Source organism: Elgaria multicarinata, chromosome 18 (assembly GCF_023053635.1).
Source record: "Elgaria multicarinata webbii isolate HBS135686 ecotype San Diego chromosome 18, rElgMul1.1.pri, whole genome shotgun sequence".
In the NCBI taxonomy this organism is placed as follows: Eukaryota; Metazoa; Chordata; class Lepidosauria; order Squamata; family Anguidae; genus Elgaria; species Elgaria multicarinata.
The window spans coordinates 8,478,909-8,494,049 of NC_086188.1; the positions used below are offsets into that span (position 1 = coordinate 8,478,909).

The 15,141-nt window shown below is 47.9% G+C and overlaps 1 protein-coding gene across 5 annotated transcripts in view; it reads left to right on the forward strand.

Moving 5' to 3' along the window:
• Nucleotides 1-15,141, forward strand: part of EP400 (E1A binding protein p400) — an 83,501-nt gene that overhangs the window by 33,799 nt on the left and 34,561 nt on the right. For 4 of the 5 annotated variants that reach the window (XM_063144237.1, XM_063144239.1, XM_063144238.1 and 1 more), the window contains 10 exons: nucleotides 1,146-1,332; nucleotides 2,185-2,351; nucleotides 4,670-4,824; nucleotides 6,290-6,538; nucleotides 8,149-8,313; nucleotides 9,740-9,904; nucleotides 11,703-11,797; nucleotides 12,139-12,437; nucleotides 14,487-14,689; nucleotides 14,781-14,950. In XM_063144237.1, the coding sequence (XP_063000307.1) occupies nucleotides 1,146-1,332; nucleotides 2,185-2,351; nucleotides 4,670-4,824; nucleotides 6,290-6,538; nucleotides 8,149-8,313; nucleotides 9,740-9,904; nucleotides 11,703-11,797; nucleotides 12,139-12,437; nucleotides 14,487-14,689; nucleotides 14,781-14,950 (1,855 nt within the window). The remainder of the gene's footprint in view (nucleotides 1-1,145; nucleotides 1,333-2,184; nucleotides 2,352-4,669; nucleotides 4,825-6,289; nucleotides 6,539-8,148; nucleotides 8,314-9,739; nucleotides 9,905-11,702; nucleotides 11,798-12,138; nucleotides 12,438-14,486; nucleotides 14,690-14,780; nucleotides 14,951-15,141) is intronic. The other variant, XM_063144240.1, reaches the window with a different exon arrangement.

Sequence of the window (15,141 nt, forward strand, 5' to 3'; positions counted from 1 at the left end):
CCTTCCAACTCTGCTATTCTATGATTCTATACAACATACAAGGAAATCCAACAAAGGTTAATGATAAGAAAATAAGCAATATTTTAACCTTTAACAAGTGATTTGTATACTGAAAATCATTAAATTAATTCAAATAGTCCAATGACCTGTGTTATCATCTCTCCCAGCCAATAAAAATAAGATTTTGTTTAAAGGGGAATTATCTCTAAAACCAGCAGTCAGGAAGGTCAAGGTACCGAATCCTCAAATCTAAATAGAATGGGCATTCCAAAAGAAGGTGAACCAAATCCTCCACCTTCTGGCATCCAGCTGGACAATGTCCATCTGCCCTCCATTGGCTACTTTATTTATTTATTTATTTATTAAATTTTTATGCCACCCAATAGCCGAAGCTGAAAAGCACAACAAAACAACCAACAGTCTAAAAACAAACTATATATATATATATATATATATATATATATATATAAAAAAAATAAAGCACAACCAGGATAAAACCACACAGCAGAAATTGATATAGATTAAAGTATGGAATTAAAACAGCAAGTTTAAATTTAAGTTAAATTAGGTGTTAAAATACTGAGAGAATAAAAAGGTCTTCAGCTGGCAACGGAAGGAATACAGTGTAGGCGCCAGGTGAACCTCTCTGGGGAGCTCATTCCACAGCCGGGGTGCCACAGCAGAGAAAGTTCACCCATTGTCTCCAGTATCCCGCTGCTAGAGAAGGCGAGAGCTAGCAGCAATTTTGAAATGCTGCTTTTGGATTTAGAGATGGATTCTACAAGGGCCTGGTCTGCATGTGCAGAAAATGAGGCAGCAGGACCCGCGGCATCTCTTCCAAGGCGGCAGGAGTGGTGCTCACAATTTTGAGTGCTTCCTTATTTAAAAAAAAAAAACCCACCCTCTGGGATCTCGGGAATATCCAGTTTTGCACAACCATTTAAGCTAAGCCGGTGTGGATCTGATAATTCCCTTGATGGGAGGCCACCATGCACTTTATATAAGCTACTCCAGTACGAGTATAATAAATTAAGAATTTACAGTTTGGTTCTAGTTGAATGACACTTCACAAGGCTTAGGTAAAATATATTTTCGATTGATGTGTTGCTTTTTCTCCACCTCCCCCCTTTCCCCACCCTCGGCAGCACCCAAGATGCTCTGAAGAGTGGGCACTTTGTCAGCGTTCTCCACGTTTTGATGCAGCTGCAGAAGATCTGCAACCACCCCGATCTGATTAACCCTCGGCTCTCCAGTTGCTCCTACGTCTCGGAGGCTCTGCAGTACAGAACCGCTTCGCTGGTCTTAAAAGCTCTTGAACGCAACCTGTGGAAGGTGAATTAAGCAGTGGGCTTGTGAGATGCCCCCCTTGTGAGGGAATAAGAGCGTTTCCATCCTGAAGTTCTCATTTGTGGTTGTAACTCTATCCGGCCGTGTGAGGAGGAGGGGGATTGTCACTGGGGAGGACTCGATCCAGAGTAGCCTGTGGAGGAATCTTGCCTCTGCCCCTTTTGCCTCTTAAGTAATCTGTCCATGGCCGTCCAGCCTAAGGAAGAGACCTTTGCTTGCACCCAGCATTTTAGGATCCATCTCTGTGGCGTTCAAACCTTTTGGACCTCAGGGACATTGTTCCATATTGCTCGTCTGATGTGCTACTCCTGTGCACTGCAGAGGATTTTGGGAAGCCTCATGTGGTGCAGAGTGGTAAAGCAGCAGTTTCTGCAGCTGAAACTCTCCCCACGGCCTGAGTTCGATCCCAGCAGAAGCTGGTTTCAGGCAGCTGGCTCGGGTCGACTCAGCCTTCCATCCTCCCGAGGTCGGTAAAATGAGTACCCAGTTAGCTGGGGAAAAGGAAATAACGGTCGGGGAAAGCAACGGCAAACCACCCCGCTATAAGGCCTGCCAAGAAAACGTCAGTGAAAGCTGGCGTCCCTCCAAAAGTCAGTAATGACTCAGTGCTTGCACGAGAGGTTCCTTTCCTTTTTTGCAAGGACTTTGGACCGCTGGCCTAAAAAAATATTTCGAATAAACCAATCAGTCCGTGATTTTTCTTACTTAAAAGTGTCGTCGCTTGTTTTGGCTTGTAAACTGCTCTTATCAGTCGAACAGTCATAGGTGAATATTAACTAAACCGTCATAATAAGAAGGGCAGTACTAACTCTTAAACTTTTCTCTGTCTGCCCTCAGGTGACGGATCTGAGTCTCTTTGATTTGCTTGGGATTGAGAATAAAATGACCCGGTACGAGGCACAAGTGTTGCCAAAGCGCAAAGTGACCAGGAAGCTCATAGAAGAAATCTATACCTCTCCTCTGCCCCCACCCAGGCCTAATCCAGTAAAGCTGAAGCCAAGCAGGTATGCTACACTTAATTATTATTGTTGGTGTATTATTATTATTATTATTATTATTATTATTATTATTATTATTATTATTGGATGACGAATGGGAGGCAAGCCCTGATGCTGCTGAAAACAGTTAAAATCTTTAATGGCTCTGTGGCGATACCCACCTTTCCGTCCCTTAGGTATGTCTGGGTTTGTATGTCTAGCGAGTGCGGAATATTTGACTAAGTGGGTGTGGCTAGTGATGCAGTGAGAGAGGGGGAGGGAGGAGTATAAATACATTGGCTGAGGTAGAGTGACCATATGAAAAGGAGGACAGGCCTCTGTATCTTTAACAGTTGCATAGAAAGGGGAATTTCAGCAGGTGTCATTTGTATGCATGCAGCACCTGGTAAAATTCCCTCTTTATCACAACAGTTAAAGCTCTAGGAGCTATACTGTGACCAGATCTAAAAGGGGGCAGGGCACCTGCAGCTTTCACTGTTGTGATGAAGAGGAAATTTCACCAGGTTCTCCATATGTACGACTGACACCTGCTGAAATTCCCTTTTCTATGCAACTGTTAAAGATACAGGAGCCCGGTCCTCCTTTCCATAGGGTCACCCTAGCTGAGGGTATTGTGAGGCTAGTCTAGGCTTGTCTTGTCTTACCTGATTCTGATTCTGATTATTATTCTTGTGGAGTGTCTGAGGCTTGTGCCTCATGAGAGTGTTTGGTGTGTGAGGAGTGAGAAGAGATAGGATTTTCAGGGACTTGGGATCGTTGTTTTAAATATAAAAATAAGCAGGTTTGATCTAAATTGACATACCAAAGATCTGTTAAATTTCAATAAACTTTACTTTGTGTTCTATTACCACAAACCACGTACAACAAAGAAGTTAAGGAAGAAGATTAAAAATAACAGTTTTATAGATTGAATAGCAATATTTTAAAATAATATATACAAAGCATTCTATCACATGTGCAAAAATACAGTCAATCCATCAAACAATTCAACAAAGAATGCTCAGTAAAGTTGTTTCCACTGGCCAGACGCGTTTCGACCACAAACCACATGTCAGCTCGGATTTATTACCTGCTACATTACACAGTGTAAAAACATCTAACGATACACCTGCAGTTCAGAACCTCAGCAATAGAACCTGTTTTCCAAAACCCTTTACCTTGTTCCCTCACATATAGGGGAAAGGTTGTGTTGTTTTTACCCTCTCCTCAGGCTTTTCAAGAGGTGGCGCTTGGCTTGAGAAAGGTGTGCTGCTAGGCAAGGCCTTCTGTGTGAGGTCGGTGCCGTGGCAGGTTCCTTTTTATATAAAAGGCTTGGCGTCCAAAGACCTAGTCTCATCATCACCAGTAAGAACTTCTTTGGCAAAACGCAGTTCGCCAACCGAATGCCTAGAAAGAAAAGCTCAAGATTTCCAACATAGAATCATAGAATCATAGAATAGCAGAGTTGGAAGGGGCCTACAAGGCCATCGAGTCCAACCCCCTGCTCAATGCAGGAATCCACCCGAAAGCATCCCTGACAGATGGTTGTCCAGCTGCCTCTTGAAGGCCTCTAGTGTGGGAGAGCCCACCACCTCCCTAGGTAGCTGATTCCATTGTCGCACTGCTCTAACAGTCAGGAAGTTTTTCCTGATGTCCAGCCGGAATCTGGCTTCCTTTAACTTGAGCCCGTTATTCCGTGTCCTGCACTCTGGGAGGATCGAGAAGAGATCCTGGCCCTCCTCTGTGTGACAACCTTTTAAGTATTTGAAGAGTGCTATCATGACTCCCCTCAATCGTCTCTCCTCCAGGCTAAACATGCCCAGTTCTTTCAGTCTCTCTTCATAGGGCTTTGTTTCCAGACCCCTGATCATCCTGGTTGCCCTCCTCTGAACACGCTCCAGCTTGTCTGCATCCTTCTTGAATTGTGGAGCCCATACAAGAACAGTTTTTTTTTAGTAGCCTGTATCTAGCGTCAGCTCCTGAGGAAGGATTTTATTCAATCTGAAACGCTGAGCCTCTTATATAAAAAAAGAACCATTAAAGATTTTAACTGTTTTCAGCAGCACCAGAGCTTGCCTCCCGTTCATCATCCGTGTAGTGATGCTCTTTTCCCCTGTAACCACACGTAACCACACGTATTATCATCATCACAACAACAACACCGCTACTCTCCTTCGACTAACGATTAGTAGAAGAAAGGCTTTTTTTAAAAAATAAAAGCTTCGGAGGGGCCTCTCCACAAGGTTGCTGCTGTGTCTAAAAATGTAACGCAAAGGAAGATTTTGTTTGGTTTTCCTCATTTCCGCATGGCGGAAGTCAGTAATGGCCGCCTGTCCCTTCTTCAGGCTGTTCCAACCCGTTCAGTATGGGCAGAAGCCGGAGGGGAGGACAGCGTCTTTTCCCAGCGCTCAAGTGCAGCGCACGGTGACCGCGGCCACGGTGGCCCAGCAGGGACAAGTGCGAGGCAGGTCGCCGATGACAGCGGTGTCTGCAAATCAAGGTAAGAAAGGTAGTGTCCCTCTAGTTTTCTTTTTAAGTCTCTGAATGCCAAATTCGAGCCTGTTGAAACTGGAAAACGGCCCACTTCTTCACCCTCACCGCCTCCTTTGCCCCCCACAGCCTGTCTCAACTTCGGCCAGCTCTTTCAACTAAATTTGTCACGTTAAAGGGATGGATTGAGCAAGTGGTCATGGTTTTGTTACCCCTTGAAGCCTACTCACTGCCCTTACTTATGTTTAACCAGGCCGTTCAAGAGCTGCTGAGAATATAAGTGGGGGATAAAAAGTGCTCGGTTTCCAAGCTGGATCCATGGTGAAGTGTTCACTCGCTTCGCCGCCTGCCGACCTCTGCATGGGTCCGGCCTGCCTCCGTCTTGAACAGGCCACTTTAGCTGCCTGAATCGGCTCCTTTGTGGCCTGGAATTGTGGTTCTCAAAATGTAAAGTGAGACTGACCGCACCACTTTTTTGTGGGCGCCTTGATGGGGTCAGGGTGCTGCGCTCGCCTTCTCTTCTTTCCCTTCAAACAAATATGAGCATAGTAGGCCTCGGACCGCCATAACACGTTGTTTTGAGGGCAAGGGGGGACGGTTCCAAAATTTCCCATGGGTTCCTCTCAAAAGTTTGTTCTAAGCCTCGACTCCTTTCGCTCGAGCCTTCTTCGAGCTAATAAAACGCCGACAGCATCTGCAAACGCTCCCTCTCGGATAGCATCAGTTCAGGACGCGGGAGGAAAACTTCACGTTGGCAGGCTTTGCCACTTCAAAAACTCCCTGCGTGAGGAAAGTTCGCGTTTAGGGAATTTCTGATTCTGGCCTAGTCTGTTTGCTGATGCGCTTGGAGTCCTTGGTGTGGGAGGAGTCTCTCCCTTCATTGTCCTGGGAGGGACTGTACCATGTGTGTGTTTTCTGAATTGGGAGCGCAGTCAGATCTCCCTGACTTTTATTGTCCCAGGAGGGCTGTACCACAAGTCTTTTCTGATTGTTTCCATCTGCTCTGGAAGTGAACCCCTCAAGTCTTGTTTTTAGCGACACAGAAAAGCTGGGCGTATATTCCAACCTTTACTTTGATTTTTGTACTAGATCTTCTCTAAGAGAGGCCTGCCTCGGGCGCCGTTTGAGAACCGCGCGTTCTAGAACGCTAATGGCCTTAGAAGCCAACTAATAGCCAGCAAACGCGTTCTGCCCGTCCGCTGCCGCGTGCCCTCTTGAGCTGCGCGTAGCCGTCTGTGTGAATAACTCGCAGACAAACCGAACTGCTAGCGCGTGGTTTTTGACCTCTTTGACGGCGGTACGTTGAAGCCTCCGGCTGGATCGCGCGGACTGCAGAAGTGAGGGCTTCTGCCGCGCCTTCTGTACCCAGACGTTTAAGTTTTTTTTTTAAAAAAATGAACGCCTCCAATGCTGTAACCCTTGAAAAAACAGGACTGATTCTAACAGCTTGCACATCCCAACCTTATTGATTGCAGCCTCGGCCGCCGCGGCGCCGCAGTTTCAGCCAACCCAGTCTTCCGCCAGTGCTCCTCCAAGACCGCAGCCGGCAGTGACCTTCGCCACCGCAACTAGCCCGGCCCATCCTGCGAAACAGCGGGGGCAGAGCACTGGGCAGGCCTTACAGCTAGGCCAGGCCCAGCCACAGGTTCCCCCCCACACCGTCCAACAGAGCGTGCTGCCTCAGAGGCTGGTACTGACCTCTCAGGCACAAGCACGCTTGCCCAGTAAGTGCCACTCCACCCCCCAAACCTCCCACCTTTTTGATTTACGTTTTTTTCTCTCCGCCCCCCCCCCTTCCAACTTCCCTGAGGTTAAGTTATTAGGCACCCTAAACGATGTGTACAGAATGATTTCGTTCTGATGGCTCGGTTTGGTCGTCCCCGCCCCCCCCCCCCTTCCTTCCCCGTCATTCTTCTGGGCAGCCTCACTCCCTGTTTAACTTTGCATATTTGACCCAGGGCAAAAAAAAAAAAAAAAAACGAGAAAAAGGTCCAAAATTTGGATAAGAAAACCAATCCCAAATCGCTGTGGACATAACATTAGCGGTGTCAACTTAATCTCCTTATTTCTGCATGTTTCCTCCGCTGGCCGGACTTCCTTTGGACCCGGATTTTTTTCTTCTTCTTCTTCTTCTTCTTTGGAAAAAAAGCTCTCTCCTCTTCCTAATTTGATTCTTTCTTTTTGAAAACACTAACACCCTGCTAAGAAGGCCTCTCTCTCTCTCTCTGTGTCTTGACTGCCTCGGAAGTGTGCTGCAGCGGTTAAGCGGAGGGCGGATGGTATATACGCAGCGGCGGTTTTGCTTCAGACTGTCTGTGCACTGCCTACTAGCATGTCTAGAGAATACTGAGCACTGTTGTACTAATCTTTTAATCCCGGGGGGGATAAACTGCCTTTGCAAAAGCTAAAAGTTCCACGGCTCGAATCCAAAAACGATGGGCAATCTCTTCTTTTGAAACTTTTTTAAATGCGCTAAAGCATTAATATCTTTAGATTTCGAAAACAGGTGATGAACGTTTTTCTCTCTTCCCCCCCCCCCAACCAATGATTTGTAGATTGTTTTTCAGCTCTTGTGAGCCACTCTGAGCATCTCATTTATGCTCAAAGGGCGGTTTAAAACTCCTCTCTCTAAATAACGCCCCCCCCCAAAACCAATGAAGCAAAGTGGGTTTTTTTTTAAGGTGACGTATATGAAATAAACTTGTCACATATTAAAAATTGGTTGTGAAATACTTTTCATGGACATCCTGTCCTAGCAAATCTCGAAAATATAAGGTTGCTATGGTTAACTCCATGGTTTATCTTGTTTTTTTTTTTAAAAAATTTTTTTTCTTAGGTTACAGGTGAGGAGTACACAAAACGAAATTTATCCTTGCTTCAGCTGTAAATCGCGAAACATGGCAAACTCATTGGCAGTCCGTGAGAAATATCTTGAGATTTCCTGCATTTTGCTTTTGAAAAGGCACCGGAGGTCCGACCTTAATGGCTTTCTACTCTCCGGTTTGCGAAGTGTCACATGAGTTTTTTCAGGTCACTCTTGTCGCCTGTAAAAGTGGAAAGATAACTTTTCCCTCCCTCCCTCCCTCCCCCCGTTCACCAGACGTTCTATATTTAAACAAACAGAACAAAACCCATTTGTCCATCACCTGTTTAAAAGCAGTACCTGTGGAACTTTTATATGACACTTCCCCCCCCCCCCCTTCGCACAGTACATATATTTCTGCATGGGAGGCAGCTTCAGCATCTGTTTTACTAACCGAAACAAGAGGAAAGGTAAGATTTCTGGAAGGTAGCCCCCCCCTCCTTAATGTATTTTTCTGTCCCCCTCCCGCAGGCGGTGAAGTCGTAAAAATAGCCCAACTAGCTTCCATTGCAGGAGCCCAGGGCAGAATTGCTCAGCCAGAGACTCCCGTGACGCTGCAGTTTCAGGGGAACAAATTCACTTTATCTCATAGTCAACTTCGCCAGCTCACTGCTGGGCAGCCTCTGCAGCTGCAAGGTATGCTACCAAGCAAGGATGCTCTCCTTTCCCTCCGCGGTATATCCTTGTCGAATTTTTACTGTATATATTTGTTTGTTTACAATATTTACAGCCTCGGGTGGCGCAGAGTGGTAAGCGGCAGTTTCTGCAGCTGAAACTCTCCCCACGGCCTGAGTTCGATCCCAGCGGAAGCTGGTTTCAGGCAGCCGGCTTAGGTCGACTCAGCCTTCCATCCTCCCGAGGTCGGTAAAATGAGTACCCAGTTAGCTGGGGGAAAGGTAGTCACGGCTGGGGAAGGCAACGGCAAACCACCCCGCTATAAAGCCTGCCAAGAAAACGTCAGCGAAAGCTGGCATCCCTCCAAGGGTCAGTAATGACTCAGTGCTTGCACGAGAGGTTCCTTTCCTCCTTACAATATTTATGTCCCGCTGCTCCGTATCTGAAATAGATTCCAGAGTGGTGCACGTAGGGATAAAACAGTAAAAAGAAGATTGTAAACAGCAAAACTGAAATTGGATCCATTTAAAAGGAAGTACCAGTTAAAACAACAACGGTGGCTGGTCGGTTGAGGGATGCTTCCTGGAAAAAGGATCGCCTTCTCCTGTACGATCCGCCCCGCACACTCAGGTTCTTTGGGGAGAACTTAATTCATTCAGCCACAACTAGGCTGACAACCATTAACCAGAGGACCTTCTCTTCTGCTGCTCCCGGACTGTGGAATAGCCTGCTGGAGGAGACTTGTCAACTTGACAGTCTTTTAGCATTCAAGAAAGCTATCAAGACTGATCTCTTCGGGCAGGCCTATCTAATGGAATTTTAGGATGTTTTTAGAATGGTTTTAGGAAGTTTTAGACTGAGCCTCGTGTGGCGCAGAGCGGTAAAGCAGCAGTTTCTGCAGCTGAAACTCTCCCCACGGCCTGAGTTCGATCCCAGCGGAAGCTGGTTTCAGGCAGCCGGCTCGGGTCGACTCAGCCTTCCATCCTCCCGAGGTCGGTAAAAGGAGTACCCAGTTAGCTGGGGGAAGGTAATCACGGCCGGGGAAGGCAACGGCAAACCACCCCGCTATAAGGCCTGGCAAGAAAACGTCAGCGAAAGCTGGCGTCCCTCCAAGAGTCAGTAACGACTCAGTGCTTGCACGAGAGGTTCCTTTCCTTTCCTTAGGAAGTTTTAATAATGTCTATTATGTTTTAATTCAGTATTTTATGCTTGCTGTTGTTCCCTGCCTTGATCCAATCGGAGAGGCGGATAAGAAATAAATTGTTGTTGCCATGTGACCTTGTCATCTTTATACCTGCATTGTAAATCTAACTCAAACACTTTGAAGGTTTTGCTTTGCCGCCTTTTCGCAAAATACGGTGCAAGGAGGTTGTTGTTGTCTTGTTTTGCTTTGACCTTTTCGTAAAGCTGGTTTACGACGTCTTCCCGTTAAATTTCTCCAAACCAGGCAGCGTCCTGCAAATCGTTTCGGCGCCCGGGCAGCAGTACTTACGGCCGCAGGGCCCGGTGGTCATGCAGACGATGTCTCAGGCTGGGACCATTCAAAACGCTCTGAATGCTTTGGGGAATCAGCACCCGGCCAGCTTGCCGTCTTCGGCAGTAACGCAGCAAGGTAAGAGCTCTCTTTCCCTCACCTGGCTTTGTAAGGAGAAGATCTGAGGCTGTAGGTACTTCTGTTCCGACCTCTGCTTCCTTCCCAGCACTCTCTCAAACCCTCCACTCCTGTGATACGGGGAAATGGTTTTAGTAGGAGGGATAAGAGTTTATTTTACACATAAATGGTGGAGCCCGTGTCACAGGGAGGCAGCGCAGAGCTTAGCTCAGCCCTCGCATTATTATTATTATTATTATTATTATTTATTTATTTATTTATTTATATAGCATCATCAATGTACACAGTAAATAGCAAGACCCTGCTGCATAGGCTTACATTCTAATAAAATCATAATAAAACAATAAGGAGGGGAAGAGAATGCACCAAACAGGCACAGGGTAGGGTAAAACTAGCAGTATAAAGTCAGAACAAGATCAAGTTTTAAAAGCTTTAGGAAAAAGGAAAGTTTTTAGCTGAGCTTTAAAAGCTGCGATTGAACTTGTAATTCTCAAATGTTCTGGAAGAGCGTTCCAGGCGTAAGGGGCAGCAGAAGAAAATGGACGAAGCCGAGCAAGGGAAGTAGAGGCCCTTGGGCAGGCGAGAAACATGGCATCAGAGGAGCGAAGAGCACGAGCGGGGCAATAGTGTGAGATGAGAGAGGAAAGAGAGGAAGGAGCTAGACAGTGACTCGCAGTAACATTTGCAGGGTGAAAGGGATTAATTTCCCTGACAATATATTTGTCTCTGATCTAATGTAAAGGATTTGGGGAGTGGCTTGGTCTTGGATGGACAATTCAGGTCCCTTGGCTTTACAGACGTCCTCCTGATGGAGATGAAGGCTGCTAGAACTGGTTTGTCAACGTGGATGAACACAGATGGTTGCATTTTCGGACTCTCCTTGAAGGCGTGATTATGGGGACTGTCGTGATGAGCCCCCGCAGGGGCTCATCACGACAGTCCCCATAGTCACGCTTTCAAGGAGAGTCCGAAAACGCAACCATCTGTGTTCATCCACGTTGACAAACTAGTGTGTACACACATACACACTCTGAGTATTCACCCATTGCTCACAGACTGTTTAACTCAGTGGTCTTCAACTGGTGGGTCGCAAGATCCGTCCAGCTGAGTTGCGACAAAGCCGTGGCCGCCACGTTGGGCATGGAGAAAACCGCGGAAGTGCTTCCCATGCTGCAGGCTGGGAGTCTCAGGAGGTCTTGGGTCTTGGGACCAGTTGAAGACCACCAACTTAACTGGAGCTCTCCGTCTTCTTAGGCCGGCTGTGACCTCCCTTGCCTTTGATATCTGCCCCCTCTCCCTGAAGTCAGGGCATGAGTTTCTCCCCCTCTTTGCTGGCTCTTCCAGGGCGGCTTCTCGTTTATAAGAGAGTTTATTGCGCCACATCACGTCCAAAAGTTCTTATTAATCCCTTTTGCAGCAGAATGACGTTCGAAACAGAAACATTCTGTGCTAGCAGATTGGTTTGTAGTGCTAGAGACTAAAAGAAAACCCATTTGGTATGGAAAAGATAGCAGGAAGCCAGAATCTTTGTCCTCTTGGGTTGTGTGTATGGATGGATGTATATATGCTTGTAATCTGCATCCACCAATCAGCTTATTGGTGGATCCCCCATTACTTATTGGCAGATCCTCCATTGCCTTGGGATCCTCCATTACTGTTTCTCTGTGTGGGGTGAGGGTGGGGGTATTGTTGCTTGTAGTGAAGCTGGAGGAGTGGATGCAAGCCCCTCACGGGATAGTTTGAATTAATCTGTAAAGTGTGTATTTGAAATCTATAAACGCTTGCTATATCTTTTAAGTGTGTGTTCCAGGTAGAACTATGAGTTCAAATTTAGCTTCGGGGGACTCGCTTTCATCTTTAAAACCTGGCCTTATTCATGGAGGACACGCTCAGGTATGCCTACTGATTTTGCTATATGAACTCAGTCGTCAGGTTAAGATGGCTTCCCTTTCAGGTCCTTTTATTGGGACGCAAGCAATAAAAACAGCATTTTGATTTTTTCTCTTTCCCTTTGGCCTGTCAACAGAATTTCCCCCCCTCTCCTTAGTGTTCTAGCCTTTCCCCCTTCAAGAGGTATATTTTTAAAAGACCCATGGGCTTCAGTGGAGAGCACTCCTAGGCAAACGTGCTTATCCCAGCGACTGGTGTTGAACCCTTGCTTTTAAGTGCTGTGAGCTTTCTGCCCCTGTGGTCCTCGGAAACGGACACGCGTCTGTTTTTATTTGTTTGCAAAGGAGACATTTGAGGAAAAGAATAGGCTTCTGAAGGAGCGCTTGGACCGGCTCTTTTCATGCAATGAGCGCCGCTGTTCCAGAGCACCGATGTACGGCAGGGATCTCATGAGGATCTGTTCCCTGGTGGGTGACGCAAAGACGCCGCCTCCATTTTCCACCGGAGCAAGCAGATGGAGCTGGGCTGGCTTTGCAAACTGTTGCCTCTCCTTGAACGCCGCCGGGGTCCACGGCGATCCGCTACAGGGCCTGATGCGGACGTTGGGACGGCAGCAGGAGGCCCTGAGGAACACTGTTAATAGGTGAGCTTCGAAAGTCCCATGCAGGGTTTTGGACTTTGCTCGATGGCCCGGCTTCTGAGCGCTTCCTCCTGCCTGATCTTGTTAGGGATGCTCCAGACGTCTCAGTAGATGTGGTGAAACTGGGGGAGGCTCAGGGTGGTTCTTCCAGGGAGCGTCCGGTGGTCCCTACTTGGCAGTGGAGTTTAGCCACAGGCCGCTGGGGCGACACAGGCTCTGAACAGCAGACCCGGCCGAGGCTACTCCCTGCTCAAGCCAAGCACCACCGCTTGATACGCCTGAGGGAAGGGATAAAAACCACCTTCCTCCAAACTATGTGGAGAAAGGGGTTTAAAATGGAGAATGGATTTTACTATATATAATAATGTGCTGTGAGTTATATCTGCTTAGGTGAATGATTGTCAGAGTGGGTGCTGAATGTGTAAACTTAAGATGATCAATGCCAAACAGACACGTGGGGCTTTTGTGGTAGTTTAAAAACAAAACAATCAAAATTTATTTTTAAAAGTTCACAAGCTTTGTTTCAACTAACAACATTTAAAGACCTTTTTGAAACCTTCCATACAATCCGGTCACTCCTTCACATTCGCGCTTTCCTTTCTCTCACACAATCACTCTTGACCTTTCTTTATTATCAGTATTGATTAATATGCTTCCACTACGTGCACACCACACTCTAAAGACACCACTCACTACCCTGAACCTCAAATTTCCCAGAACTTAAGTACCATAAACACTGAGAGCACAACAGACTCTAAGAGTACCTAACAAGTCTCCCTGAAAAGATCCCTCAATCCCCTCAGTCCTTCCCTTATATATCACTCCCCCCCACCCTCCCAAGACATTCTAACTCTGCCCACTCAGGCCAACATTCTAAAAACCACAGACTTACAAACTGCAGGCATACCTTTGGGAATTGACTTGTGGGGTGTAACGCCACAGCCGCTTTTCATGGGGTGGTTAGAAGTGGTGGGGGACCAGGACGGCTGCCTTCCTGCTCCTTGCTGCCGCACCGGGGGCTCATCACGACAGTCCCCATAATCACGCCTTCAAGGAGAGTCCGAAAATGCAACCATCTGTGTTCCTCCGTATGCCCATAAGGAAGGTCCTAAGAGATGAGACCCAGCGCCCGTCCAGTCCAGAGGCAGGCAGACGTTTGGGCCCGTGGGCCCATTTGGAAGATGGAGGGGCTTGTCCTGTGCACATGCATAGAATGGCTTCCCCAGCTGGGCATGGCCAGGCGCAAAGGACAAGTAACCTGCCCAGGGGCAGGCATGAGGAATCTGAGACGGCAGCAACTGCAGGGCTCCCATTTTGCTTTGAAGCAAGTGCAGCCGCCAGTGAGAAAACACGGAAATGTTTTTTAAAATAAAAATTGGCAGGAGTAGGGTGTCTCAGTGGGCGCTAAGCAAGGTGTCTGGTGGCCCGTTGGTGTCTACCATGGACCTGGTCCACTGCCCTCTTTCCACCCGCCGGATGTATCTCGGTCGTCTACGAGCAGGTCATGAAGGCGGCGGCAGGGCCCCTCTTTCACTATTGCTCCCGATTGCTGTCTCTGTATGCGAAGGGTTCCATGTAGTCCCAACAGACCCATCCTCGTCCGTGCATTCGTTTAACCCCCCTTTAGAAGCCATCTTAAGCCGGTGTCCACCCTCCCTCCCAATAGACGTTGGAGCACCTGTGTCACACCGCAGAGTCCTCCGCATCAGAGTCCTCCAGGGCGTTTCATCATTTTCCGATCAAAAGAAATCTGCACCTCCCTTGGTGCTGCTTTTGGCCTGGCCGGCTCCGCTGCCCTGCTTGACGTTGGAGTTCTTTGCAAACATGCAGCAGACTCCAGCTGTGTACCGTGCTCCGCTTACTCCCAACTGCCTGCCGCTCTCCTCTTCCCAGGCCTTCAGGAGGGGAGGGGACAAGAAACAGCCCGCCCCGCAGGCAGCCAACCTCCTTGAGGGGCCCGATTTTGTTCCCCCGGCTGCCAGTGAATCGCCTCGCCGTCTAGCCAGTACTCTTAGTGGGAGCGCTCTCCATGTGACCTGCTTTGTTTCCCAGGGTTCTCTGCGTGCTCCCAGCGGCGGTGGCTGCTCCTCCATCTTTGCACGTGGCACGTCTCCCCCCTTTGTATAGCCACCGGATGAAGCTGCTCCGGCACCGTCTGAAAGCGGAGGCGGCTCCACACCTGCGTCAGCTGCAGCAGCTCACCACTCCGCAGTTACTTCAGTTCCCCGACCTCCGCCTGGTGCAGTTCGATGCAGGTAGGGGAGAGCCTTCCGTAAAACAAACCCCTCAAAGCCAAGAGAAACGTTCTGCAGGCACGCTTGACGCTGTCTTCTTTCCGAAACGTAGGGAAGCTGGAAGCCCTGGCAGTCTTGCTTCAGAAGTTGAAATCGGAAGGGCGCCGGGTTCTGATCCTGTCCCAGATGATTCTCATGCTGGACATCTTGGAGCTGTTCTTGAATTTCCATTTCCTCACCTACGTGAGGATTGACGAGTGTGCGAATCAAGAGGAACGCCAGGTGAGCCGGGCCAGTCGCCCGTATCTCCTTATTCCTAGACCCTTTATTTATATATTTATATTTATTTATTACATTTATATACTGCCCCATAGCCGAAGCTTTCTGGGCGGTGTACAAAATAAGCAGAAGTGGAGGTTGAACGCAGGGGCTCTTCTCTAACGACGCTTGGCCCCAATCCACCCCCTCGCCCC